This window comes from Vipera ursinii (assembly GCF_947247035.1).
Source record: "Vipera ursinii genome assembly, chromosome: 1".
NCBI classification, from domain to species: domain Eukaryota; kingdom Metazoa; phylum Chordata; class Lepidosauria; order Squamata; family Viperidae; genus Vipera; species Vipera ursinii.
In genome coordinates, this window is record NC_139512.1 from 350835528 (window position 1) to 350862925 (window position 27398).

The window sequence follows — 27398 nt, forward strand, 5'->3', positions numbered from 1 at the left end:
AGAATCCATCACTGACCGGCAAAATACAGTCAGAAGGCTAAGGAAGTGCAGAGAACTCCTGAATTGTCTCTCAGAATCAGCTGGTTTGGGGTTGGCCCTCTATTCACCCTTGGGGTTGATCAGTTTTGTTTTAGAAGTCCCATCTGTAAGAAAGGCTATCTGGATTTAATAGAACAACAGAGTTGGACGGGACCTTGGAGATCTTCTAGTCCACCCCGCTGCTCAAGATGGAAACCCAGTATCATTTCATACAGATGGTTGTCCAATCTCTTCTTAAAAACCTCCAGTGTTGGAGCGTCTGGAGGCACGCCACTCCACTGATAAATTGTTCTGTCAGGAAATTTCTCCTCAGTACTAGGTTGCTTCTTTTCTTGATTAGTTTCCATCCATTACTTCTTGTTCTGCCTTCAGGTGCTTTGGAGAATAGCTTGACCCCCCCTTCTTTGTGGCAGCCCCTGAGATATTGGAAGAGTGTTAGCAATGATGGACTTTCCCAAGTGTGCATTTTAGGTGTGATTCAAGGAGTTGGTCATCATTTCTAAAATCCTACATGGCGTAGGGCAGGGTTATTTGAGGGACTGCTTATATCATGGGGTTTTTGTCCAGCCAGTGAGAATCAACACAGTAGACATGTTCTGGGCCCCTTCCATTACATCATGTCATCTAGGAAGACCCAGGAAGTAGATTTTCTTTGTTGTAGCGTTGTAGTGCCCTTTGGAATAAGATTCCCCCTGAGATCTGTGTGGATCCCACCATGATGGTTGACTCAGCCTTCCATCCTTCCGAGGTAGGTAAAATGAGGACCCAGATTGTTGGGGGCAATTAAGCTGACTTTGTAATAATGCCGCTTGGGGTGTGTGTGAAAGCCCTAATAAGCAGGCATATACATAGAATGAAGGCTACTGCTAAGCCTGTAAGCCGCCCTGAGTCTTCGGAGAAGGGCGGGATATAAATGGAATTAAAATAAATAAAATAAAATAAATAAAATCTGGAAGACTATAAAGCAGTATTTCTCATCGTGGAGGCTTCAACTACAGGTAGTCCTTGATTTATGACCATGGTAGAGTCACAAGAGGGTTTTGTGCCCCTTCTTGCCACACTTGTTAAGTGAATCACTGCAGTTGTTAAGCTAGCCACATGGTTGTTACATGAATCTGGCTTCCCCATTGACTTTGCTTATCAGAAGGTCGAAGGTTGTTAGTGACAATTATGTTACTAACTTAACTCCTGCTGTGATTCACTTACCAACTGTGGCAAGAATCGGCGTAAAATGAGGCAAAATTAATTTAACAACTGTCTCACTTAGCAACAGAAATTTTGGGCTCAATTGTGGTCATATGTTGAGGACTACCGGTAACAGGGTGAAGACAGTTCCATAAGTAGCCTAGCCCCATGCCACATAATAATATGCCAGACATCTGGTAACCCTGGCTAATGGAGAAAGCCCTTGATACAAGGGAATGGGGAATGCACAATACTAGCCCAAGGTAAACAGGAGGTCAGGGGCTTATAACCTCCCAACAGTCCCTGACTCTGCCACTGCCAACATGGGCAGCCAGCAGTGGCCACAGAGTACATTAAAAAAAAAAGTCAAGATGACAGAGCTTCGGTTGCATTGAAATGATTGTCATTTGCACCTTTGCCCAGCAGATACCCCTGTGGGCTGCAAAGCATGGCAGATTTTACATCTCAACACTGCCACTCATTTCAACCCTAGTGCAGCCAACTGTGGCTTGAAGGTATCTCACACCTGGGCTGAAAACACAATGAAGTCAATATCACAGGCACCCTGCAGAAAAAGGCACAATTTAAGCCTGGTTTTTTTTCACAGAGACTGGGGAACAGTATATACAGTACAATTTATATGTGATATAAATTGATGTTTTATAATTAATGTTATATATTTTCAATTGTATTTAGAATAATGTTTATGCAAATCCTGTTTACCACGTGGAATGAATAACTGCTAAATTACAACCCTCTGGTTTATGTTACTTATCCATCAAACTATAATTAGATTTGTGCTCAGAAAACGGAAAGAGCATTTTGGAAATTAATAGGTGCTGATGCATGTTATTAAAAAGTTAAGGGCTGGAGAAAATCCTGCTTTTTTCAGCAGAGATAAGTTTGTTGTGTTCCTCAAGTGCCCTCTTCTGGTGCTCAGAAGACTAGTACCAATAAGTATCTGGCACGTGGCTCTAGAAAATAAGAGAAAATAATTTCCAAACTGTTAACCCAACTCTTCCAGGTCTCATTTTAAAGTAGCAGAGGATGGAAAAGCCACATTAAAAAGTCTACTGGAGCTGAGAGGTTAATAAATTCAAATAAAATATTTAAAAGGGCAGCACAACCTAGATGGAGAGGGATAGAAGGGCTTGTTTAGTCTTTGTCTATCTACTTTCAAAGAGTTAGACTTTTTTAAACATTTTCTAAAGATGTATTAGTAACATAGGAGTAAGCCCCACTGAATTCAACTGAGACTTTTATCTCATGCACTCCAAATCTCTATCCCTATATTGTATACCAGTGTTTCTCAACTTCAGCAACTTTAAAATGTGTGGACTTTAACTCCCAGAATTTCCTGCCAGCCATAGTGTGACTAGGGAATTCTGGGAGTTAAAAGTCCACACATTTTAAGGATGCTGAAATTGAGGATAATAATAATAATAATAATAATAATAATAATAATAATAATAATAATAATATGATGATGAAGAAGAAGAAGAGGAAGAGGAAGAAGAAGATGATGGAAGGGACCTTGGAGGTCAGCTAGTCCAACCCCCTGCTCAGGCAGGAAACCCTATACCATTTCAGACAAATGGCTGGCAAGTCTCTTCTTAAAAACTTCCAGTGTTGGAGCATCCACCGCTTCTGGAGGCAGGTTGTTCCACTGGTTAATTGTTCTCACTGTCAGGAAGTTTCTCCTTAGTTCCAGGTTGCTTCTCTCCTTGATTAGTTTCCATCCGTTGCTTGTCCTGCCTTCAGGGGCTTTGGAGAATAGCTTGACTCCTTCTTCTTTGGGGCTGCCCCCGAGATATTGGAAGACTGCTATCATGTCCCCCCTCGTCCTTCTCTTCATTAAACTAGACATCCAATTCCAGCAACCATTCCTTATGTTTTAGCCTCCAGTCCCCTAATCATCTTTGTTGCTCTTCTCTGCACAATTTCTAGTCTCAACATCTTTTTTACATCGTGGTGAGCGAAACTGGATGCAGTATTCCAGGTGTGACCTTACCAAGGCATTGTAAAGTGTTATTAGTACTTCACGTGATCTTGATTCTATCCCTTTGTTAATGCAGCCTAGCAGTTTATATATACTATATACTTTCTTATTGGGAATAAATCCATTAAATTCCATCCATTAGTGCGTGCCTGCATAGGATTACACGGCAAAATATTTGTTTAAGACCTTCCAACGAAAACCGGAAGTCTTAAACCGCCTTCATTATCTCTAAGGCTAAGAAGGACGGAAGCCTATTAGAAAGGGTGACTCTCTCTCCCACCTTCTCTATGACTGGTTTTCCGCGTCGCTTCCTCTTCCAATTGGTCCTTCGAGTTCACGGTTGCCGGGCAACATGAGTGCAGCCGCGCGGTGCAGGCCGGGAGGGGGAAGAAAAGCGGCATGGATGCCCACGAGCTCTTCCGGAAACTCGGAACTGGAGCCAAATTCGACGTGAGGCGCTTCAGGCGGGACGCGGAGCGTTTCGGGGTGAGGAACGGAGGCCACGGCTTCGCCGTTGAGCGAGGGAGGCTGAGGGGATGGTAAAACTGAAAAATCCGCCTGCGGCCCATTGATTGGAGTGGAGTCCGAAATGAATGGACCGCACCCGCCTTAGAAACCATTTTTGCTGCTATGATCATTATTTAAAAACTATCTTTTCTAAGAGGAAGTTTTGTATTTGCAACAAAATGGGATTTTTTAAAAAAAAAATAGTTTCTAAAATATTTCCCAACAACCCTGTGAAGTAGGCTAGTCCAGTGTTACTCAACCTTGGCAAGTTTAACACAAGTGGGACTTCGACTCCCAGAATTCCGTAGCCAGCATGGCTGGCTGGGGAATTCTGGGAGTTGAAGTCCCACTCGTCTTAAACTTGCCAAGGCTGAGAAACACTGGGCTAATCTGAGGCAAAGACTGGATATGCAGAAGAGACTTTAGAGGATTTCTCAAATTTTATATATGTGCGGATGTTAACTTGCATCTCTATGCCATTATCAGGAGTGCTGGGGGTTTTGTTATTGGCCATCCCTGTTTTTCACAGGAGAGAAAAATGTAATAAAGGTAATCCTCGACTTGCGGGCACAATTGAGCCCAAAATTTCTGTTGCTAAGCGAGGCAGTTTTTAAGTGAATTTTGTTCCATTTTACAAAACATGATCATGTGACCCCAGGACACTGCAACCATCATAAATACATGCCAGTTGCCAAGCATCCAAATTCTGATCACAGGACCATGTGGATGCTGCAATGGTTGTACGTGAGAAAAACGGTCATAAGTCACTTTTTTCAGTGCCATGGTAACTTTGAACAGTCACTAAATGAATTATTGTAAGTTGAGGACTACCTGTATACATACTTAGATATATTGCTAAATTTCCATTCTGCTGCTGGATAGGAATGCTTAACTTCAAAGAGTTCGGGGTGGCTAGACTTTCATATTTTAGATTGGACTGAAAGGGATTTGGAAAATAATGCTCCTGCATTGTTTCATTTATATGAATAGTTTGTTTGGGGATAGCATGTGTTGTGACACAGTAATTGTTAATGTGATTGTAAGTTTAAGTGTGGTGAAAGAATCCAGCTAGGGCAAACAGACACATGCAAATACAGTTGCAAGAAAAAGTATGTGAACCCTTTGGGATTACGTGGAGTTTTGCATGAATTGGCCATAAAATGTGCTCTAAACGTCATGTAAGTCACAACAATAGAAAAACACAGTCTGCTTAAAATAATACTACACAAACATTAGCTGTTGTCATGTTTTAATTGAACATAACATGTAAACATTCACAGTGCAGGGTGGAAAAAGTATGTGAACCCCTAGCCTAATAACTTCTCCCTAGGCGTGGTCGTCCTGTAAAAATGACTGCCAAGAGCATAGCGCATAATGCTTAATGAGGTAAAGAAGAATCCTAGAGTGTCAGCTAAAGACCTACAGAAATCTCTGGCACATGCTAACATTTTTGTTGACACATCTACAATAAGGAAAACATTGAACAAGAATGGAGTACATGGGAGGACACCACGGAGGAAGCCATTGCTGTCAAAAAAATATTGCAGCACGTTTGAAGTTTGCCAAAGACCCACCTGGATGTTCCACAGCACTACTGGCAAAATATACTGTGGACAGATGAAACCAAAATTGAGTTGTTTGGGAAAAACACACAACACTATGTGTGGATAAAAAAAAGGCACAGCACACCAACATCAAAACCTCATCCCCACTGTAAAACATGGCGGAGGGAGCATCATGGTTTGGGGCTGCTTTGCTGCCTCAGGGCCTGGACGGATTGTTGTCATTGATGGGAAAATGAATTCCAGAGTTTATCAGGACATTTTGCAGGAAAACGTACGATCATCTGTCCGCCAACTGAAGCTCCGCAGAGGATGGGTGATGCAACAGGACAATGACCCAAAGCATACAAGTAATTCAACAAAACAGTGGCTTCAACAGAACAGAATACGCCTTCTGGAGTGGCCCAGTCAGAGTCCTGACCTCAACCTGATTGAAATGCTGTGGCATGACCTTAAGAGAGCGATTTACACCAGACATCCCAAGAAAATTGCTACACTGAAACAGTTTTGTGAAGAGGAGTGGTCCAAAATTACTCCAGATCGTTCTGCAGGTCTGATCTGCAACTACAGGAAACGTTTGGTTGAGGTTATTGCTGCCAAAGGAGGGTCAACCAGTTATTAAGTCCAAAGGTTCACATACTTTTTCCACCCTGCACTGTGAATGTTTCCATCTTATGTTCAATTAAAATATGACACCAGCTAATGTTTGTGTAGTATTAGTTTAAGCAGACTGCGTTTTTCTATTGTTGTGACTTACATGACGTTTAGAGCGCATTTTATGGCCAATTCATGCAAAACTCCATGTAATCCCAAAGGGTTCACATACTTTTTCTTGCAACTGTACATCATAACCCTGTAATGGGGATAAAATAGGACAGTGCTAATTGATGAAAAATTGCTATTAAGTTTTGTTTTGTTTTGCCTATGCATCTTAGGTAAAGGTAAAGATTCCCCCGCACATGCGTGCTAGTCATTTCCAACTCTAGGGGCCGGTGTTCATCTCCGTTTAAAAGCCGAAGAGCCAGCACTTGTCCGAGGACGTCTCCGTGGTCATGTGGCTGGCATGAGTATACGCCAAAGGCGCACGGAACGCTGTTACCTTCCCACCATAGTGGTCCCTATTTTTCTACTTGCATTTTTTTTATGTGCCTTCGAACTGCTAGGTTGGCAGAAGCTGGGACGAGTAACAGGCGCTCACTCTGTTACGCGGCACTCGGGATTTGACCCGCCAAACTGCCGACCATCTGATCAACAAGCTCAGCGTCCTAACCCACTGACCCACCGCATCCTTCTATGCATCTTATTGGCCCTTAATTCTCTCAGGGAATATAGCAGACAAGTGGAAACTGCAATTAAGGACTCCTGTTAGTTTTACACTAAGAAACTGTGTGGTTTTATTTAATTTCAGGTACTCAGAACTAAAGAAGAAGCAACTGGGACATCAGAGATTCTTGGATCTCTTGATTTTTTTGGAAAGAAAACAAAGGGAAATGAACTGCATGAAGCTCAAACCAAAACATTGGAACTGTCTGATTTGCCCCTTGAAGAGGTAGCCATACCACAGGAAACACAGGCTGCAAAGAAGAGAAAAGGAGATGTACAAAGTACCAAAGGGAGGAAAAAAAAGAAAAAAGGCCAAGGTAATGAAGGGCTGGCTACCCATTAACTTAAAACATATGAAATTATTGTTGATTTTCTTTTGAGTTGCATGAAAGTTCTAGTTGTTTCTTGGTATCTTGATATTTTCCACTTGGTTTTATTACAGTTTTGACCCATGTGGCTCAGACCTTTACTTTGCACAAAAAGTGCTTAGAATTCTATTTTATATTAATGTCTATGTAAAATTTGACCGGAACATACAGATTACACATTTTCATGGAGTTAGAACCATCACCTAGGCCAGGGCTTTCCAACCTTTTCACCCATTGTACCACTTTTAGGATATGGCAACATCCGAATACCACCAGTCGCCTAGCAAGGTGTCAAAAACTTGATGACCAAAAAAAAGGAAAAAAGTGATGACGTGCAGGTAGTCCTCGACTTACAACAGTTCGCTTAGTGACTGTTCGAAGTTACAATGGCACTGAAAAAAGTGCCCCCCAAGCCACAGCCGAGCAAGACACCTGCCTGCCTGCTTGGCGGCACTCTTCCTCCTGTCTGAGGTTTTCATTGTGAGCATTTCTGTTGAGAATTGGCAGTGGGGGTGGGGTGGGGTGGGGTGGTGTTTGGTTTTTATTCCCCCCGCCCCTCTGCTGGGTGGTTGCAGCAGGTTTTGGTCACTTCACATGACCCTGGGACACTGTGACCGACATAAATATGAATCAGTTGCCAAGCATCTGAATGTAAATCACAAGACCCTGGAGATGCTGTAACATTCCAGCTGATCAGCGCTTCTTCTGGGCTCAGCAGAAGCGCCAGGATCAGCGCCGAGCTCCAGCTGGAACCTGGCACTGATCCTGGCACTTCTGCTGAGCCCTGACAGCCCTGCAGCTCCAGCCATCTCTTGCTCAGGCTTGTGCGGTGCTGCCACCAGTTCAGCTCATTCCCCTCCCCCACTACCACTTTTCTAGGATGGTTGCGTACCACCTGCCAGGTGCCGATGTACCACAGGTGGTACCTGTACCACTGGTTGAAAATATTATATATTATATTATATATTTATATTTATTAAATTTTTATACCGCCCTTCTCCCGAAGGACTCAGCCCTGACCTAGGCCAGGGGTAGGCAAGCTTGGCTCTTTTATGACTCGTGGACTTCAACTCCCAGAATTCCTGAGTCAGCTGACTCAGGAATTCTAGGAGAAGTCCACGAGTCATAAAAGAGCCAAGCTTGCCTACCGCTGACCTAGGCCATTCATCCCCAAATTGGTCTTAAACATGCATACCCATACACATGTGGTATATGTCTTATCAAGTAATTAGGAGCTGAGAGCTTGGCAGCAAAAGGAAACAGCAGCCAATGACTTAATAGCCAGCCATCAATACCCCAATCAACATCTAAAAAGCTACACACAATAGGCACTATATAAAAACCACACACACAAGAGCCCAAACCGCACACACTGCTTGAGAGAAGTTTTCTGAGGGTGGGCTCCAGCACAAGTCTGAAAATTCGAAAGACTAAACCTCTAGTCCTGGTGTGCAACTCAAATTGTACAATGTCTATAAAATAAAATTCAGTTCCCTTCACTTTTGAAGCAATGTGTGTTGTGGTCTAATGTACTTGAAACAGCCCAGGTTGCAAAGGCTGTTATAAAATATCTTAAATGGTGGCCATTGCAACAAATTGCTTTTATTCTTGTTTGAGGTTTGGATCAGTGGTTCTCAACCTTTTCTTCGCCACGGACCCCCTTTGAATACCTTTTGTGGCCACGGACCCCCCCCCCCAAGACTTAACACTTAAATCATAACATTTCTTTAAGTCTTTGTGGACCCCCTGCGACAACATCGCCGCCCCCCCAGGGATCCACGGACCACAGGTTGAGAACCACTGGTTTACATGATGATGTTCTTGTAACTTTCAGAAACAGTTGCTATAATTCCTGGTACTGAAAATGATGGTATATTATGGATGTCCAGTCTGGAGGCAAAACTTGACATTCCAAAAAACAAAGGTAAAAAGGAACCCAAAGGAGAGAAATTAAAACAAGTTAGACAACAAAAGGTGAGTTGCTTCTCTTTGGCATGTTCTCTCAAAATAAATGTTCAATGAATGAAGAAAGAGGCATGCTATTTTTTTGTAAACAGGTCATAAGTCACGTTTTTCAGTCCCGTTGTGACTTTGAATGTCACTCAATGTAAGGTTGCAAGTCTGTACTTAAGAGTGAGTGAGATGGGTGGTTTCTAAATTGAATGCACAGATAATCCTCAACTTACAACCACAATCGAGCCCAAAATTTATGTTGTTAAGTGAGACATTTGTTAAGCGAGTTTTCCCCCATTTTCCAACTTTTCTTGCCACAGTTGTTAAGTGAATCATGGCAGTTGATAAGTTAATAACCCGGTTGTTAAGTGAATCTGGTTTCCGCCATTGATTTTGCTTGTCAAAAGGTTGCGAAAGGGGATCACATGACCCCCCAGGGACATTGCAACAGATCATAAGTATGAACCAGTTGCCAAGCATCTGAATTTTGATTGCGTGATCATGGGAATGCTACAAAGGTCGTAAGTGTGAAAAATGGTCATAAGTCACTTTTTTCAGTGCTGTTGTAACTTTGAACAGTCACTTATTGAACTGTTGTAAGCCAAGGACTACCCGTATTGGTTGGTTTAGTTTGATTTTTTTTAAAAAAAGATTGAGATTTATTATTATTATTATTATTATTATTATTATTATTATTATTATTATTATATTTCACTTAAAAGATTTGGGTTATGAAGCTACAAAAGCTCTAAAAAAATCTTAATATCTATTATATGGTAGCCTCCAAAGTATTTTCAAAGATGGCCTTAATGGCCACTTGAGAGCCCTGATTGACCTTTGAGATCATGACTACTTTTTAATTTATGATGAATATATGGCTCGCTCACCCATGTACAGTGAGTAACATTCAAAATTATATAGAGGTTGGCGAATGTATGGAGGTTACTGAATTGCACGCAGCCCTCCACCAAAATTTTCCTTAGACAAAACAACAAGCAAAGCACGGAGCCAATCTGGACTGCACTCCTGCTTTGCTTAAGTCAACCTGAAACTTGGGGTTTGAGGACCTCCGTGATGTATAAGATTAAAATGTAATTATTATAAGTAAACAGTATATTTATTGCTTAGCCCTAACTTAAATGAAACTCTGAGCTTAGTTGTTTTCTGGCAGACCTTTCATTACCAAACAAGAGAGTACTGGCGACTGATGATGTTATCCAGTTTGGTAATGAAACATTTGCCAGGAAACCAAGTTCAGCAAGCACCAAGGTCCCCACTTTTCAATCCTGAGTTACAAATATTCTCCTCTGTTGATATCACAGAGGGTTGGACTAGATGATTCTTCGCGTACCTTCCAAGTCCACAGTTCAATGACTAGTCCAGGGGTAGGCAACCTTGGCTCTTTTATGACTCGTGGACTTCAACTCCCAGAATTCCTGAGCCAGCCATGCTGGCTGGCTCAGGAATTCTGGGAGTTGAAGTCCACGAGTCATAAAAGAGCCAAGGTTGCCTACCCCTCCTCTAGTCCCTACTGACCAATTAATGAGTTAAAATGTCTGATGTTAAAGATGTTTGTCAAAGATGAGCTATCTTTATTAGAGCAGGAAATCTGTAATTTAATAAATCTTGTGCTTCAACAAGGCACTCAGTGGAAACGGAGATGAAGTTTTCATCCGAGATACTGATATTTAATATGTAAATTACATGTCGATAAAATTTAACCTTGCTCTTACCTTTTCCCAGATAAATCATTTCAGAAATAAGCACAAAATCTACATTCAAGGGACGGATCTCCCAGACCCGATTGCTTCCTTTGAAGAACTCGGAAGAGAATATAAAATCCACTCTAAGATTATGCAGAATATTGAAGCTGCTGGATTCCAGACCCCCACCCCAGTTCAGATGCAAGCCATTCCCGTCATGCTTCACGTTAGTCCCACTTATATTTCCTTCTGAGAGGAAAATGGTGATGTTGTTGCCGTGACACGCTTAGGCTATGAAAGAGGAATTGTGCTCATGTGTGCCCACACACACACACATACTTCTACAGGGTAGTCCTTGACTTACGACCACAGTTGGGACCAGGGTGATTGTTAAGTGAGTCACACCTGTTTTTACAACCATTTTGTGGTCATGGTTGTTAAGCAGATCAATGCAATTGTTAAGCGAATCGCATAGGCATTAAGCGGATCGGGTTTCACCCATTGACTGTGATTGTCAGAAGCTGGCTGGGAAGGTCACAAATGATGATTATGGGATTCCAGGATGCTGCAGCCATTGTAAATACCCGCTTAGATTTTGATTATGTGATGGTGGGGAAGCTGAGACAGTCGTAAGTGTGAGGAGCAGTCGTAAGTCACTTTTTTCAATGCCACTGTGAGTTCGAACAGTCCCTGAACAAAGGGTGGTAAGTCGAGGGTTACCTGTACAGGTGGTCCTCAAGTTACGACCCTAATTGAGTCCAACATTTATGTGGCTAAGTGAAACATTGGTTAAGTCAGTTTTGCCCCATTTTATGACTCCTTGCCACAGCTGTTAAGTGAATCTGCATTTGTTAAGCCAGTAGCATGGCGGTTAAATGAATCTGGCTTCTCCATTGAGTTCGCTTGTCAGAAGGGTGCAAAAGGGGATCACATGACACCCGGGACACTGCAGTCATCGTAAGTATGAACCAGTTGCCAAGCATCTGAATTTAATCACACGGTAATAGGGATTCTTCGAAAAATGGTCATAAGTCCCTTTTTTCAGTGCTGTTGTAACTTTGAGCAGTCCCTAAATGTTGTAAGTCAAGGACTATCACCTGTACAGTGCAGTAGCTGCCTCTGAGCAAATGTAGCTATAATAAATATCTCACTGTTGCATTTCTAGTGGAAGGATTGATGGGGGTCCACCAAGCAGGACTGATTTCAGAATGATTGGCATAATTGCTGCAAGTGCTTGGTGCCCTCATGGTGTTAGAAACGCTTACCAGCCTGCAGAACTGAAATTCATCCCGCCTGCTGTGCCTCCCCCCTTTGCCAGTTTTGGTGCACCCATATCAGGGGTCTTCAAACTTGGCCCTTTTATGACTCATGGACTTCAACTCCCAGAATTCCTCAGCCAGACACGCTGGGTGAGGAATTCTGGGAGTTGAACTCCACAAGTTATAAAAGGGCCATGTTTGAAGACCCCTGACCTATACGTAATTTGTCTTCCGCTGAACCTTGTTGCTTTTCCTTTTGCATCCCAGGGTCGTGAGCTCCTGGCTTGTGCTCCCACGGGCTCAGGGAAGACATTGGCTTTTAGCATCCCCATTTTAACCCACCTCAAGCAGCCCATGAATAAAGGTTTTAGAGCTCTCGTGCTCTCGCCCACGCGGGAACTCGCTAGTCAGGTAAGGTGACTTTCATCTTCTAAATTTGCCTTAAAGGTATGTTCAAACAGGCAGTAGGCTGTTCGAGCAAAGCACAATAAGTATGGATGGAGATGTTAGTCTTAGTCTAGGACAGGGGTCTCCAAAGTTAGCAACTTTAAGACTTACGGACTTCAACCCCCAGAATTCCTCAATCAGCATGACTGGCTGAGGAATTCTGGGAGTTGAAGTCCACAAATTAACTTAGAGTGGTCAAGATTGGAGACCCTTGGTCTAGAAGCAGGAAGGCCCAGGTTAATGGCTGTTCAATCACAGATTGGGTGGGGGGAGTTAGCCCAGTCATTCTTCACCCAAACTACACCACAAAATGGTAGCGGAAGAGAAAAATGGAAGGAGAGAGTTTAGTGTTTAGCCTCCAGTCGAAAACCTCCAGAGTATCTTCCCCTATCTGGGGAGGATTTGTTTTTGTTTTTTTTAGCTGTACACAGTTGGTGAAAGTTGCTTTAGTGCATGCTGGTTACCACTTGTCTTTTATTAATTTGTTGCCCAGACTCAGATCAGATTGCAGTAGTCTCCCAAGTACTGTTAGTGGAGTATAAATCTAACCCAGGGCTCTTCAAACTGGGCCCTTTTATGACTTGTGGACTTCAACTCCCAGAATTCCTCAGGCAGGCAGGCTGGCTGAGGAATTCTGGGAGTTGAAGTCCACAAGTCATATAAGGGCCCAGTTTGAAGAGCCCTGATAGAACAAATACATACGCGCCCATGTAAGCCACCTTGGCCTTGTTTATACATTTCATGAATTTGTATGGATGCCCATCTCATGTGCCTGATGGCTAACAGCTGAAAAACAGAGTAACAATATAATAAAACAAGCAACCAACGTTTAAAAAAGCAACAACAGAAAGAACATGAAATAATACAGCAGCCAAGACCATCTCAATTAACTCAATGACGACCAAGAAACAGGCTCGCCCAGACCATCAGGGCCCCGGGCTTGATGGCAAAACCAGGTTTTCAATGCTTTGCAAAAGGCTAGCAGGGTTGAGGCAAGTCTCGTCTCTGGGGAATGAGGCTCCCAAAGGGCAGGTGCCAAAAATGGCTCTGCTCTTGGCCCTCGCCGAATGGCGCTCTTGCAAATGGAATGTAGAGCACGCCTCTCCCGCGGCATCCTGCATGATGGGCAGATGGGTGGGAAGGGTACAGATAGTCCCCAACTTACGACCATTATTGAGCCCAGCATTTTGGTCATAAGTCGTTAAGCAGGAGCCCACACGACCTGAGTCAAATTTAGGACTATTTTTTTTTATGAAGTTCGTTAAGCGAGTCATGGCAGTCATTAAATTAATCATGTGGTTAATCGGATCCAGCATATCTGATAAGTGGAGTTTTTTTGACGACGGTTTCTGCTGGAAAATGGAAAAAAAACAACATTGCAAGTCACAGTCATGTGACTGCAGCTCCTGCATCCTGTTGTAAATGTGAGCCAATTGCCAAATGCCTGAAAAGGGAAAATGTGGCTGCAAGGTGGGGGTGCAGCAGTCATAACTTTGAGGACAGGTCGTACGTAGCTTTAAAAAAAAATCCATGGTTACCTTGAACAGCCAGTCATTAAGCGAGGTCCACATGTACATCCTCAATGACTATCCTCCAGGTCATGTAGCAAATCAAAGTTGACCACCATTTTAATAGCCTTTGGTCAATATCCGAGTACACTGCAAAAGGCTTCCATTTCCTTCTCTTCCATTATGATGGTCCCTGGTGTATTTATTTTCTTTTCTTCTTCTTCTGAAAGTAACAGTGACCCTTCAGATATTTAAAAATCTGTATTTCAGCTGTAATAAATGTGTGTGTCATTTCTCTCCCTTTTAGACCCACAGAGAGCTACTTAAGTTGTCTGAGGGTATCGGCTTCAGGATACATTTGATTCACAAAGCTGCTGAAACAGCAAAGAAATTTGGGCCAAAATCTTCTCAGAAATTTGGTAAAGTAGGAATAAATAGGGATCCGTATTCAACCCCATCTCCTTGCTTTTTCTAGCTGTTCTGAACTGTTGCTATTTCTACAGATATTTTGGTGACTACTCCAAACCGACTTATCTATCTGCTGAAACAAGACCCCCCAGCCATTGATCTGACCAGGTATAAAGGAATAGAAACACACACACACACCATTTTTAAAATGTATGCCTATATTTGATAGTAGTTGCTAAAGGATGGGCCTGCAGTGTTAAGTGCTGTTTGTAGATTTAATTTTGCCTAAAGATGTTGATCCAAAAAAATCCTATGCCAGTTAAAAGTTTATAATATATACATAAAATAAATGTCGATAGAGTTTGCATAATTTTGCTAGCTGGTAGCAGAAAAGGGTGGCTGTGAAGAAGCATGTAGGAGAAACAGTGTTCATCACAGAGGTGCTTATAAGAAATGTCAACTATATGTTAATTAGCAAATAATTAAATATCTATACCCTTTCATTCTGATATTTGCTCACCAGCCTTAATAAGGCCATCTGGAATGTGGCAGTGAGCAGTGATGTGATTTTACTGTCGTGTGTGTCACCTCCTAATTGCAGCCTTATCTTCTGCCCTAGAGTTGAATGGCTGGTGGTGGATGAGTCAGACAAATTGTTTGAAGATGGGAAGACAGGATTTCGAGACCAGCTGGCTACCATCTTCTTGGCATGTTCCTCCCACGTTGTCAAGAGAGCCATGTTCAGTGCAACATTTGCTCATGACGTAGAGCAGTGGTGTAAACTCAACCTGGACAATATCATATCTGTATCCATTGGAGCAAGGTGAGTGTTGGGATTAAAGGTTGGCTCTCCCTGATTGAGGGTTGATTCATTCTCCTTGCCAGGTCTCTACCAGAAAGGAAGCCACTTGCCCATTCACTTCCTGCTCTGGAATCAAATTCTTCCCATGGAGTTTCATTGCTTCTCTTCCAATTCTGGGCAGTTCCCATCGCTGTTGCTGGCCCTGCTGAAGAGACGAGCAGTTTTTTTTAGCTAAGCTGAAGCGGCTGCTTGATGTTTTGATATACAAAGTCCTTTGGACTCAAATTTCACCTATCAGAAGTCAGACATGTCAAACACAAGGCCCGGGGGCCGGATCCGGCCCGTGAAGTGGTTTCATGTGGCCCGCGAAGCCATCCTGGAAACAGTGAGGGAACGGCCCCCACTGCCTTGGCCCTGGCCCAGAGACCCTCCTTCTGCCAGAGACCCTCAGATCTGTCCCACTCCTGCCCAGGCCCCCATAGGCACCCTTGATGCGAATGATGTAGAGCTGGCCATGCCCACCCAGTAGGCCATATGCACTCTAGCCACGCCCACCCAGTAGGCCACGCCTGCCCTGGCCATACACACCCGGCCCCCTGAGGGCAACCGCAATGCTGATGCGGCCCTCAATGAAATTGAGTTTGACACCCATGTATCAGACAGGCTGCAGGTATCCCACCTGTCTCCCAAGGTCATTCCCACATACAGAAGGAGAGCAAGGCTTTTCTAAGTGGCTACTGAAGTTGAGCTGTTGCTTATTCTGTGAACTCTGCTGACTAAACTCTTTCATTTTGTGAAGTCTTTGGTGTTCTCCTTAATCTCACAACACGTGGACAGACTCAACCATACTTTCAGCTAGGAAACTGAACATCCTACACTAGCGGCCTCCAGCTTTTAGGCACCAGGGACTGTTTCTGTGGAGAGAAGTTTTTCCGTGGACCAGAGGGGGCATGCCTGCATCCCGCAGATGGGGCTTCACTTGTTTCTGGCATGCCACAGCCCGGTATAAGTCCATGGACTTGGGGTTGGGGAACCCTGTCCTAGACCAAGCTAAATCCAAAAATGTTAGAGAATTCCCGGAAGCCTGGCTGTCATGGTTCCGACAGATGAAACTCTTCAAAGAACTTCGAGGCATTGTTTACCTTAAAGAATCTTTATTTGAGTAGAATCATAGCATCAGCACTAACAAAGCCAAAAACTGAGTTCCCCTCCCATGAGCACATAGTATCAAAGCACAATTCCCTCCTCCAGTTCACAGTCATAAATCACATTCTCCAATTAGTTGGAAATGCAGGCTTCCCCTCCATCTCTCCAGCCTGCCCATTCTTTATCGTCTCTTATTTCAATATCCTTGGTTCTCACACTAGGTTCAGTATTGTTATGTCTAGCTAAACTCTCATGCACATTCCTCCCCCCAGCATCATCTAGCTCTAACTCTAAGCAAAAAGCAAAAGAAGAAAATGGTTGCATCTCCATCTGTTGTCAGTGCAAAAACATCCGATGTTAGCAGCATTGACACTGCTAGCATTCAGACAAATCAACTGTCAATAAACACATTGAGATAAACCACATTTTCTTGCCATTTGAAAGAAGAAAATAAACTAAGAAAAAAAATAAAAAGACCAAAGAGATCTTTTTCTTTCTGATATTTTTTTCATTAAAAATGTTTTGCTTCTCATCCGAGAAGCAGTGTGAATTGAAGCAGCCTCTTGGATGAGAAGCGAAGGTTTTTCAAAGAAAACCCCCCCCCCCGAAGAAAGTCCAGTTGCCTTTTGAAAAGCACCTTTAGGACGTTTTGATGAAAGATGTTTTCTGGACCCCCTTGTAACACTTCCTGGATGGCACAAGGCAAATGTAGAAAGATTGTTTATTTGGGAGTTCATCTAAAAAATTTTTTGTTAAGCCTTAAATGTTTGTTAAGTACTGATGGAGTTCTTTGACTTTTTGCTTCAGAAATGCTGCAGTTGAGACGGTGGATCAAGAGCTCTTATTTGTTGGATCAGAGACAGGAAAATTGTTAGCTATGAGAGATCTTGTGAAAAAGGTAATTTTGTTTTCAGGTTGAGTCTGTCTATTTGGCAGTTTTCTGTGCTGAATGCTGATGTTTTAGAAGCTGTTAGAGATATATCAACATATCAACAACCTAACATATGCAGATGATACCACTCTAATGGCAGAAAGTGAAAAAGAACTAAAGAGCCTCTTGTTGCGGGTGAAGAAGGAGAGTGCAAAAGTTGGGTTGAAACTTAACATTAAGAAAACCAAGATCATGGCATCCGACCTTCTCAATTCCTGGTAAATAGATGGGGAAGAAATGGAGGTAGTGACAGATGTTATTTTCCTGGGCTCCAAGATCACCGCAGACGGGGACTGCAGCCAAGAAATTAAAAGACGCTTGCTCCTGGGGAGGAAAGCCATGGCAAATCTAGACAGCCAGAGCAGAGACATCACCCTGTCAACAAAAGTGCGTATAGTCAAGGCTATGGTCTTCCCAGTTGCAATGTATGGCAGTGAAAGCTGGACCATAAGAAAGGCTGAGCGCCAAAGACTTGAGGCCTATGAACCATGGTGCTGGAGAAGACTCCTGCGAGTCCCTTGGACTGCAAGGCGATCAAACCGGTCAGTCCTAGAGGAGATCAACCCTGACCGCTCTTTAGAAGGCCAGATCCTGAAGCTGAAACTCAGATACTTTGGCCACCTAATGAGAAGGAAGGACTCACTGGAGAAGAGCCTAATGCTGGGAAAGATTGAGGGCAATAGAAGAAGGGGATGACAGAGAAGGAGGTGGCTGGATGGAGCCACTGAAGCAGTAGACGTGAGCTTAAATGGACTCCAGAAGATGGTAGAGGACAGGAAGGCCTGGAGGAACGTTGTCTGTGGGGTCGTGATGGGTCGGACACGACTTCGCAGCTAACAACAACAAGAGATATATAATTCACTTGAAATGCTAAGTGAGAATACTCTTTCTTTAAGGTACCTTCATGTTGAAAAGAAGGAAGGAGGGAGAGGAATGGAGAAAAGATGCAGGCCTCAAATTCACAACCAACCATTTTCATATAAAATAAATTATGATTATTTGTCTCATGTGATAGCAGCCTCTGAGCAAATCAGTGCAGGATTTTGGAATGAGCTTCACTGTTCTTTCTAATCTTTCTCCTGCTTCTACTTGATGCCAGAATTAGAACATCCAGTTGAAACCGTGAGACACTTATCAAATCTCTGCTGGTTCTTGGGAGATCACTGGGTAATGCTGGGCCACTCCTTTGAAGGATCTTGAGGCTGCATCACAAGAGGAAAAGCTGAAATTCGTGTTGTTTGCTGATTTATTAAATTTATATGACCGCCCAGCTCACTGATGATTCTGACTGTCTTGCAACAAAAAAAAATCCACAATGTAAAAGCCATAAACACCTCCGTCCCCTCCATGGTAGTCTAATCCAATCAACCATTTATTGGCTCCATCTCCATTCAGGTCTCCCCAGGCCCGCTGACCAAACCCATTTCTTTTGGATGAGCAACAAAGTGAGGGCCCAATCATATCTCTGGGAGAATGTTTTATATAGAGGGGCTCTCTACTGAGAAGACCCCTTTTTTGTGGTCCCACCAGATGTACTTACCTAACAGATGGATCCCTTAACATGGCCTGCCTTCCCATTCTAATTGGCTGGGCTAATGGAGAGGTTGACCTCCCTTTGGCTGCAGTGGCCAAAAAAGCCAACACAGCGTTAGGCTGCATTAACAGGGATAGAATCAAGACCACATGAAGTATTAATACCACTTTACAATGCCTTGGTAAAGCCACACTTGGAATACGGCATTCAGTTTTGGTCACCACAATGTAAAAAAGATGTTGAGACTCTAGAAAGAGTACAGAGAAGAGCAACAAAGATCATTAAAGGCTAGAGAACATATAAAGAACGGTTGCAGGAATTGGGTATGTCTAGTTTAACGAAGAGAAGGGTTAGGGGTGACATGATAGCAGTGTTCCAATATCTCAGGGGCTGCCCCAAAGAAGAGGGAGTCAAGCTATTCTCCAAAGCACCTGAAGGCAGGACAAGAAGCAACGGATGGAAACTAATCAAGGAGAGAAGCAACCTAGAACTAAGGAGAAACTTCCTGACAGTTAGAACAATTAACCAGTGGAACAACCTGCCTCCAGAAGCTGTGAATGCTCCAACACTGGAAGTTTTTAAGAAGAGACTGGACAGCCATTTGTCTGAAATGGTATAGGGTTTCCCGCCTGAGCAGGGGGTTGGACTAGATGACCTCCAAGGTCCCTTCCAAGTTGTTTATTATTATTATTATTATTATTATTATTATTATTATTATTATTATTATTATTATTATTATTATTATTATTATTATTATTATATAGTCTTGGTCTCAAGTCAAGGAATGCTGTCCTGGTCTCTCAGAATAAAATAAATGTTCTCAGTAACTTCCTGTACTCAGATACAGGAAGTCCTTGACTTTGTTGACGCAAGTAGTGCTCGACCACAATCGAGCCCAAAATTTCTGTCGCTAAGGGAAACATTTGTTAATTTGTCATGAGTTTGTCATGAGTTTTGCCCCCGTTTTGCGACTTTTCCCTCCATCGTTGTTAAGGGAATCACTGCAGCGGTTAAGTTGGTAACAGCAGTCGTTAAGCGAATCTGGTTTCCTCATTGAGTTTGCTTGTCAGAGGGTTATAAAAGGTGATCACATGACCCCAGGACAAGGCAACCGTCATAAACGTGGCTCCATTTCCAAGCGTTTGGATTTTGATCACATGACCGTGGAAATGTTGCAACAGTCGGGTGAAAAACGGCCATAGGGCCCTTTTTTTCCGTGCGGTTGTAACTTTGAATGGTCACTAAATGGAACTGTGGTAAGTCAAGGGCTACCTGCATATGTATGCAGTGTATTTTCTCTTTCTCTCGCTTTTCCTCCTTTAATTTTTCTCTCGCTTCTTCCCTTCCTCCTCTGCCTTCCCGTCCTCCCTTCCTTCAGCTGCCTGCCCTCTCTCTTATCTTTCCCTTCCTTTCTTCACCAGATTGGGGGAAGCTTGTCTATATTGACTGCCAATGTCTCTGCAAGAGATAGAGAGATTTGTTTTCCTCAAATAGGTCCCAAACCAATGGGCCCAGCATTTTAAGACTCAATTGGACTTATTTCAAAATACCTTGAATGTGATGTTATTGTGTCGATGTAGACCAGGGGTCTTCAAACTTGGCCCTTTTACGACTTGTGGACTTCAACTCCCAGAATTCCTCAGCCAGGCACATGTGCCTGGCTGAGGAATTCTGGGAGTTGAAGTCCACAAGTCGTAAAAGGGCCAAGTTTGAAGACCCCTGATGTAGATTTAAGAGTACTTTCTGAATCTGAGGAGCGAACTGACTAGACCAGCTGACAGTCACAGCATTGCAGTACTTCTGTCCGGACTGTCACCTCACCTTGGCTCTCTCTTTTTTTTCCTCTTTCTCCTCTGTTACAGGGCTTCAGACCTCCAGTCTTGGTGTTTGTCCAATCTATTGAACGGGCTAAAGAGCTATTTCATGAGCTTGTTTACGAAGGCATCAATGTGGACATCATTCATGCAGAGAGGACCCAACAACAGGTGGGAGAGGCTTGTTTTGGTTATGGAAGAACATTTTATAAGCTAGTTAACAGAATGACAAAGTTGGAAGGGACCTTGGAGGCCTTCTAGTCCAACCCCCTGCTCAAGCAGGAGACCCTGATGTCAAGGTTCCGACTAATGAGGCAGATCAAAGAACACTGCATGATTGTTTATTCTAAAAAAAGTCTATAATAAAGAGAACGAAGCATCGGCACTCATGGATGGATGCCAGATTCTGAATTCTCCTCCCCTTAACACATCGTATTATACAGAATTCCCTCCCTCCTTTACATGTCATGAATCACATTCACCAATTAGTTTAACACATGAAGTTTCACTTCCCTTCTGAAGCAGCTATCCCTTATCTTCTCAAAACATCCAGGTTGAATTCCTCCCGTGCTTTAGTGATTCAGAGCCAAACAGTTAAAGCAAAAGGCTGTCTCTCATATTGTCAGTGCAAAAACATGTCAGTGTTTGCAGCATTGACACCTGACCTATACCATTCCAGAAACGTAGCTGTCCAGGCTCTTCTTAAAGGCCTCCAGTGAGCCATCCCACTTAGTGATTGTTCTCACTGTCAGGGAATTTCTCTATGGTTCTAGATCAGACATGTCAAACACAAGGCCCGGGGGCCGGATCCGGCCCGCGAAGTGGTTTCATGTGGCCCCCGAAGCCATCATGGAAACAGTGAGGGAACGGCCCCCACTGCCTTGGCCCTGGCCCAGAGACCCTCCTTCTGCCAGAGATCCTCAGATCTGTCCCATTCCTGCCCAGGCCCCCATAGGCACCCTTGATGCCAATGATGTAGAGCTGGCCATGCCCACCCAGTAGGCCATACGCACTCTAGCCACGCCCACCCAGTAGGCTGCACCCACCCTGGCCATACCCACCCGGCCCCCCGAGGGTAACCGCAATGCTGATGTGGCCCTCAGTAAAATTGAGTTTGACACCCCTGTTCTAGATGGTTCTGTTCTTGAGTAGCTTCCATCCATTGTTAGTTTCTGCTTGTCTCCTCCCCACCCCCACCCCCCCGGTTCTTGCTTTTTGGAAAGCTTTGCTAACTGGCTGCCTTCAAGAAGGCGTGTTCTGAATTTTGGTGGAAGAGAAGTTGCTTCTACAGGTATTTAATCATGATTTACGTGAGGATTTCCCTCCCCCCCCCTTTCCTAGAGAGAGAACGTAGTTCACAGTTTCAGAGCTGGGAAGATCTGGATCCTTATTTGCACTGCTTTGCTGGCTCGAGGGATCGACTTCAAAGGAGTGAACATGGTTATCAATTTTGACTTCCCCAGCAGTGCCGTGGAATATATCCACCGGATAGGTGAGTCTATAGAGTTCTGCGTTTTAAATAACAGCATTTTTGTCATTTCAGCTTTTGAGTCAGAGCGGGGAGCAGGAGAATGCAGGCCAGGCCTTTCACAGCTGACACTCACAGGAAATAACCTGCATGTTTTTGTCAAAAAAAAAAAGAAAAAAAAGAAACAATAGCAATCACTGCTTGGAAAGTCCTGCCATTGTATCCGATTCCTTCCTTTTTATAAAAAAAATACAATTTATTAAAGTTTCTCTTAATATAAAATACAAACACAAGGAAAAAAAAGCAATAGGGAAATTGAGGAATTGGGTTAAAATTCACTTAGCAAATGTCTCATTTAGCGACAGAAATTTTGGGCTCAACTGTGGTCATAAGCTGAGGACTACCTGTACTGGATTACATATTTGAAGGGCAATAAATCAGTCTTCAGTTGTGAAGATCATGATTTTTATCTTTCTTAAGAAAAAAGAAGGAAGAGGGGGAGAGAAAGAGAGGGAACCAACAGAAAAGATCAAGACAGCTAACAGGAACTGCCCTTCGTTTATTTGAATGTGTCACACTTAGGACAGTTGTCTATAGAGATTCTCAGTCATCCGGATCATAGTTGTCCCAAAGATGCTTTTCCAGGAGGCAACTGGACTTTCTTGTTTTTCTTTGAAGACGTTTCGCTTCTCGTGCAAGAAGCTTCTTCGTCTCTGACTGGACGGTGGGGAAGGGAAGGATTTATTTCGCCACCATCCAGTCAGAGCCGAAGAAGCTTCTTGCATGAGAAGCGAAACATCTTCAAAGAAAAACAAGAAAATCCAGGTCCTTCTTGAAAAAAGCATATTTGGGACAAGTTAAGACAATTGGCATATTTAAGGTTTGTACCAGATTAGATTTGGCATTTTAGTAAACACACCATTTATTTTTTTTTGGCATGAGGCAAAATTTCTGGTAAATGATTATGACTCTTTTGTTGTTATTGTGCGTTAATGTTGGATGCTGTCCAAAGTTACATTGAGTTGGGCAGCCTTCTAAATCTGGAAAAGGGGGGGGAAGGGGGGAGGAGGAAAGAAAGGAAAAAGAAAAGGAAGGGAAGGAAGAAAGAAAGAAAAGGAATGAAAGAAAAAGAAAAATGAGAGAAAGAAAAGAAAGGAAAGAAAGAAAGAAAGAAGAAAGAAAGAGAAAAATCCATTTAAAGAGAAAGTACTGATTCATTAAGATTTTCACAGAAGTCAGGAATGCTTAACTGCTTTAATTCATTGGTTAGCTCTGAAGATGCTACATTTCTTTTTCGTCTTGAGAAAGGAAAATTGAAAAAGATTGCAACACTTTCACAGCTTGAAATGTTCTCTTGGAATCTAAATTGTGGAACATGGCTGAAATCATGGGCTCCCTCTGTATGTATGTATAAAATCTATTAAGCTGTCCCATCTCACCAAAGTTGACGGTGAGTGGCGCGCAACAATAGATAACTATATCTGTGATAGATCTCTTATTGGGTCAGACCTCGTGAGGATTCTTTCAGCAGCAGACAAAGGTCTCCAGTTTGCATTAACAGTCTGAACGATGGAGATCTCACTTTTAGAAAGGTCTTTGCAACCGGCTGCTCATTCTGCTCCTGTCTCTTGTCTTCCGGAGCTCCCCCTTTATTGCTACGTAGCCTAAATACTGGTCTCTCTTGCAACAGGTCGCACAGGGAGGGCAGGACACACAGGAAAAGCAGTTACCTTCTTTACTGAAGATGACAAGCCATTACTGCGAAGGTACCTCTTCCCTTCAGGGCTTTGTTTACCTTGTTTATGAGCTTGACCATTGTTGAGCAAGTCAAGGCTTCAAGAATGGATCACAGCCCGGCTTGGCAATATTTCCTCCTCCATCTTCCTGGTCTGCTATCAAAATGGCCAAAGGCCCTTGACCCAATGACTGTGAGCTGCATTGCAGCAGACTCCGTATCTTGGCTTATATGTGGAAAGAAGCCAGGGGTTATTTCCCCGTCATTATTTATTTATTTCCCACCTTGTTTATTTTTTTTATAAATAACTCAAGGCAGCAGACACACACAATGCTCCTTCCTCCCCCTATTTTCCCCATAACAACAACCCTGTAAAGTGGATGGCCCAAAGTCGTTTAGCCCACTTTCATGCCTAAGGCCAGACTAGAACTCCCGGTCTCCCTGATGATAGGCCCAAAATCACCCGGGCAGCTTTCATGCCTAAGGCTGGACTAGAACTCAAGAGTCTCCTGGTGATTGGCCCAAGGTCACCTAATCGGCCTTCATGCCTAGGCGAGACTAGAACTCTCAGTCACCTGGCTTCTAGCATGTCCACGGAGGAGTGATTTTTGGAATGGGATATAGTACTTGAGAAGCTATTAAGACAGTTTGGGCCCAGATTGCCCATCCCTAACCTCTGCATTGGCAGGGGCGCAGATGAGCGTTTAGTCCTGAAGCTTTAGAAAATAAGCTAGGAACGGTCAGCTTTATTCTCACTCCTATTTCCCTCCTGCCTTTCATCCCTTGTTTTCTTTTAGCATAGCTTCCGTTATTCAGAGAGCTGGTTGTCCTGTGCCGGATTACATAAAACACTTCCGCAAACTGCAGAGGTACGCTGTTTGGGGTCAAGGTGAATGGAAAAATAGAGTGTTCTGGGAGCAAGGAAGGGAGCTGAACTGTAAACTTTGCAAATGAACTCGTTCTGTTTTATTTTTCCTTTCTTTTTTTTCCTCTGCCCTGGACGTCATATTTAGCAAGCAAAAGAAAAAATTTGTAAAGAAGCCCTTGGAAAGGGCACACATCCTTACATCTCCCAAGTTCTTACAAAAGAAAGCCAAGAAAAATGAGTAAGTACACACTCCTGTGCCCAAAAGATTTTTTTGAAAAGTGTTGCCTATAGATGTAAATATAGGAGCCAATGAAATAACGCCAGGAATTTTTAAGGCCATTCCGAGAAAGTCCTAAGAGTAGGGTGCTTTCAATTTGCCCTTTTGCAAATTTTCCCATTAAGGAATAAATGATTTCCCAGTGGATCCTTAACAGAATAACAGAGTTGAAAGGGATCTTGGAGGTCTTCTAGTCCAACCCCCTGCTTAAACAGGACTGTTTATCTTCAGCAGAACCATCTCAAATAGCTTTGGACAGTATACTAGTTCTGTGTGTCAGAAATCTTATTAACATAGCAATAGATGCAACTTTTTTATATAAATCACTCTTTGAGTTGGCTTTTAAAAAAGTAGCTCTTAATAGGCTTTTCATGCCATTCCCTTCTTTATTAGCATATAAACACAGTATCTTTGTTCTGTTTATTCTATTTTGTATTAATATTTCACTGGCAAGCTGCTGTGTTATAAGTGGCATTAAAAAACAATACGATTAAATTATGCTGTATTAAATACAGGAAATAGCCTTTGTTTGTTTCTGGCTGCGATTTTTCAAGAGTTTTGAATCAAGGTAGTAAAGGTAGTCTTTATTTAGTGACTGCCTCATTTAGCGACTGTTCAGAGTTACAAAGTTTATAACCTTTTCAGGTCTGTAAAGTGAAGGAAAATGGAAATAAGATCATAAGCAGTCGTGGTTTCATTTTTGTAAACATCTTGCTTAATGATCAAATTGCCTGTCCCAATTGTGGTCGCTAAAAAAGGACCACCTCTATTTCCAAGGGCCCATTATTCCCTTTGAAAATCAATTTCAAGCCACCTGAATACAAAGTAGTTTTCTCCCACTGATTTTGGGTTTTCAGCTATAAACAAGCCACCCAGAGTCGTTGGAAGTCAGGTGGTATACAGGTTTAATTTATTATTATTATTCCTATTGAAATGAGTACATCCAGCTACAAAAAAGTCAAGCGGTAATTAACTTTCGGTTTGGTTTTTAAAGTTTCAGACATTGGCCGTGCTCATTATAACTTATTTTTTCCTTTTATTTTTAATAGGACCCTTGTCCAGAAAAGGAAAAAGAACTCTGAACAGGTCCAAAATAACAATTCTCAGACACGGGCAACTCCAAAAAATTGATTCAGCTGCTTTGTCAATATAAACAAGGATTCTTTGATCTTTGCAAGAAGAATAAATCAGAGGGAACCTTTTTTTTGATGGGCAAATACTTTGATATAAGTTTGTTTCTTTGATATATGTGGGTTGCTTTTTTGTATTGGACCTTCAGCTGTAGGGTATCTTATCCCCCAGCCCCTGGTTATGGATGTGCTTGAAATCAGATCATCCTTCTTGGTGATGATGTGATGGTGCAAATACAAGTGTCACACCACACAAAAGAGATCCAGATGCAGTCATCTCTGGTACTCCAGATGCAAAGTACTCCTCTTCTGATAAATGATGCTCAGCTCACAATAAAAGGAAGAACTTCTACTAATCTTTGTCATTGATTATGGGAGATCAAATATTAGAACGTAGCCAGTTGCATGGTGGGAATATAAGGATAAGACACAATTGTCTTATCCTTATAATGGACCAGAGGAATACTGTGGATATAATTTACTTGGACGTCAGTAAAGCATTTGATAAAGTAGACCACAACCTATTACTTCATAAGGTAGAAAAATGTGGGTTAGACAGCATCACCACCAGATGTATTCGTAGCTGGCTGACCAGCGGTACTCAGCGTGTGGTCCTCAATGGAATTGCATCTACATGGAGGGAAGTGTGTAGTGGGGTGCCCCAAGGCTCTGTTCTGGGCCCAGTGCTCTTCAACATCTTCATCAATGATTTGGATGAAGGGATAGATGGGGAACTCATCAAATTTGCAGACGTCACCAAGCTGGCAGGGATAGCCAACACTCCAGAAGACAGGATTAAGATACAAAAGGATCTTGACAGACTTGAACACTGGGCGCTATCTAACAAAACGAAATTTAGTGGTGGAAAAAGTAAGGTTCTACATTTAGGCAAGAAAAACCAAATGCACAGGTGGTACTTTGCTCAATAGTAGTAACTGTGAGAGGGATCTCGGAGTCCTAATGGACAGTCACATAAATATGAGCCAGCCATGTGCTGCAACTGCCAAAAAAGCCAACAGTGCTAGGCTGCATTTACAGAGGGATAGAATCAAGATCACATGAAGTGTTAATACCACTTTACAATCCTTGGTAAAGCCACACTTGGAATACTGCATCCCGTTTTGGTCACCACGATGTAAAAAGATGTAGAGACTCTAGAAAGAGTACAGAGAAGAGCAACAAAAATGATCAGGGGACTAAAAACTCACAAGGAACGGTTGCTGGAATTGGGTATGTGTAGTTTAATGAAGAGAAGGGTGAGGGGTGACATGATAGCAGTGTTCCAATATCTCAGGGGCTGCCCCAAAGAAGAGGGAGTCAAGCTATTCTCCAAAGCACCTGAGAGCAGGACAAGAAGCAACGGATGGAAACTAATCAAGGAGAGAAGCAACGTAGAACTAAGGAGAAATTTCCTGACAGAACAATTAACCGG

At 42.8% G+C, this 27398-nt stretch overlaps 1 protein-coding gene across 1 annotated transcript; it reads left to right on the plus strand.

Moving 5' to 3' along the window:
• Positions 1 to 3590: 3590 nt before the first annotated feature.
• DDX52 (DExD-box helicase 52) lies at positions 3591 to 27274 on the plus strand. The gene is made up of 15 exons (XM_083348952.1): positions 3591 to 3709; positions 6701 to 6932; positions 8818 to 8957; positions 10680 to 10865; positions 12166 to 12309; positions 14161 to 14272; positions 14357 to 14429; positions 14881 to 15084; positions 17017 to 17107; positions 20537 to 20659; positions 21830 to 21980; positions 23647 to 23722; positions 24489 to 24560; positions 24705 to 24797; positions 25886 to 27274. Exons 1-15 carry the CDS (start codon positions 3623 to 3625, stop codon positions 25965 to 25967), a joined length of 1866 nt encoding a protein of 621 aa, XP_083205078.1. The 5' UTR covers positions 3591 to 3622; the 3' UTR covers positions 25968 to 27274.
• The last annotated feature ends 124 nt before the right edge of the window (positions 27275 to 27398 follow it).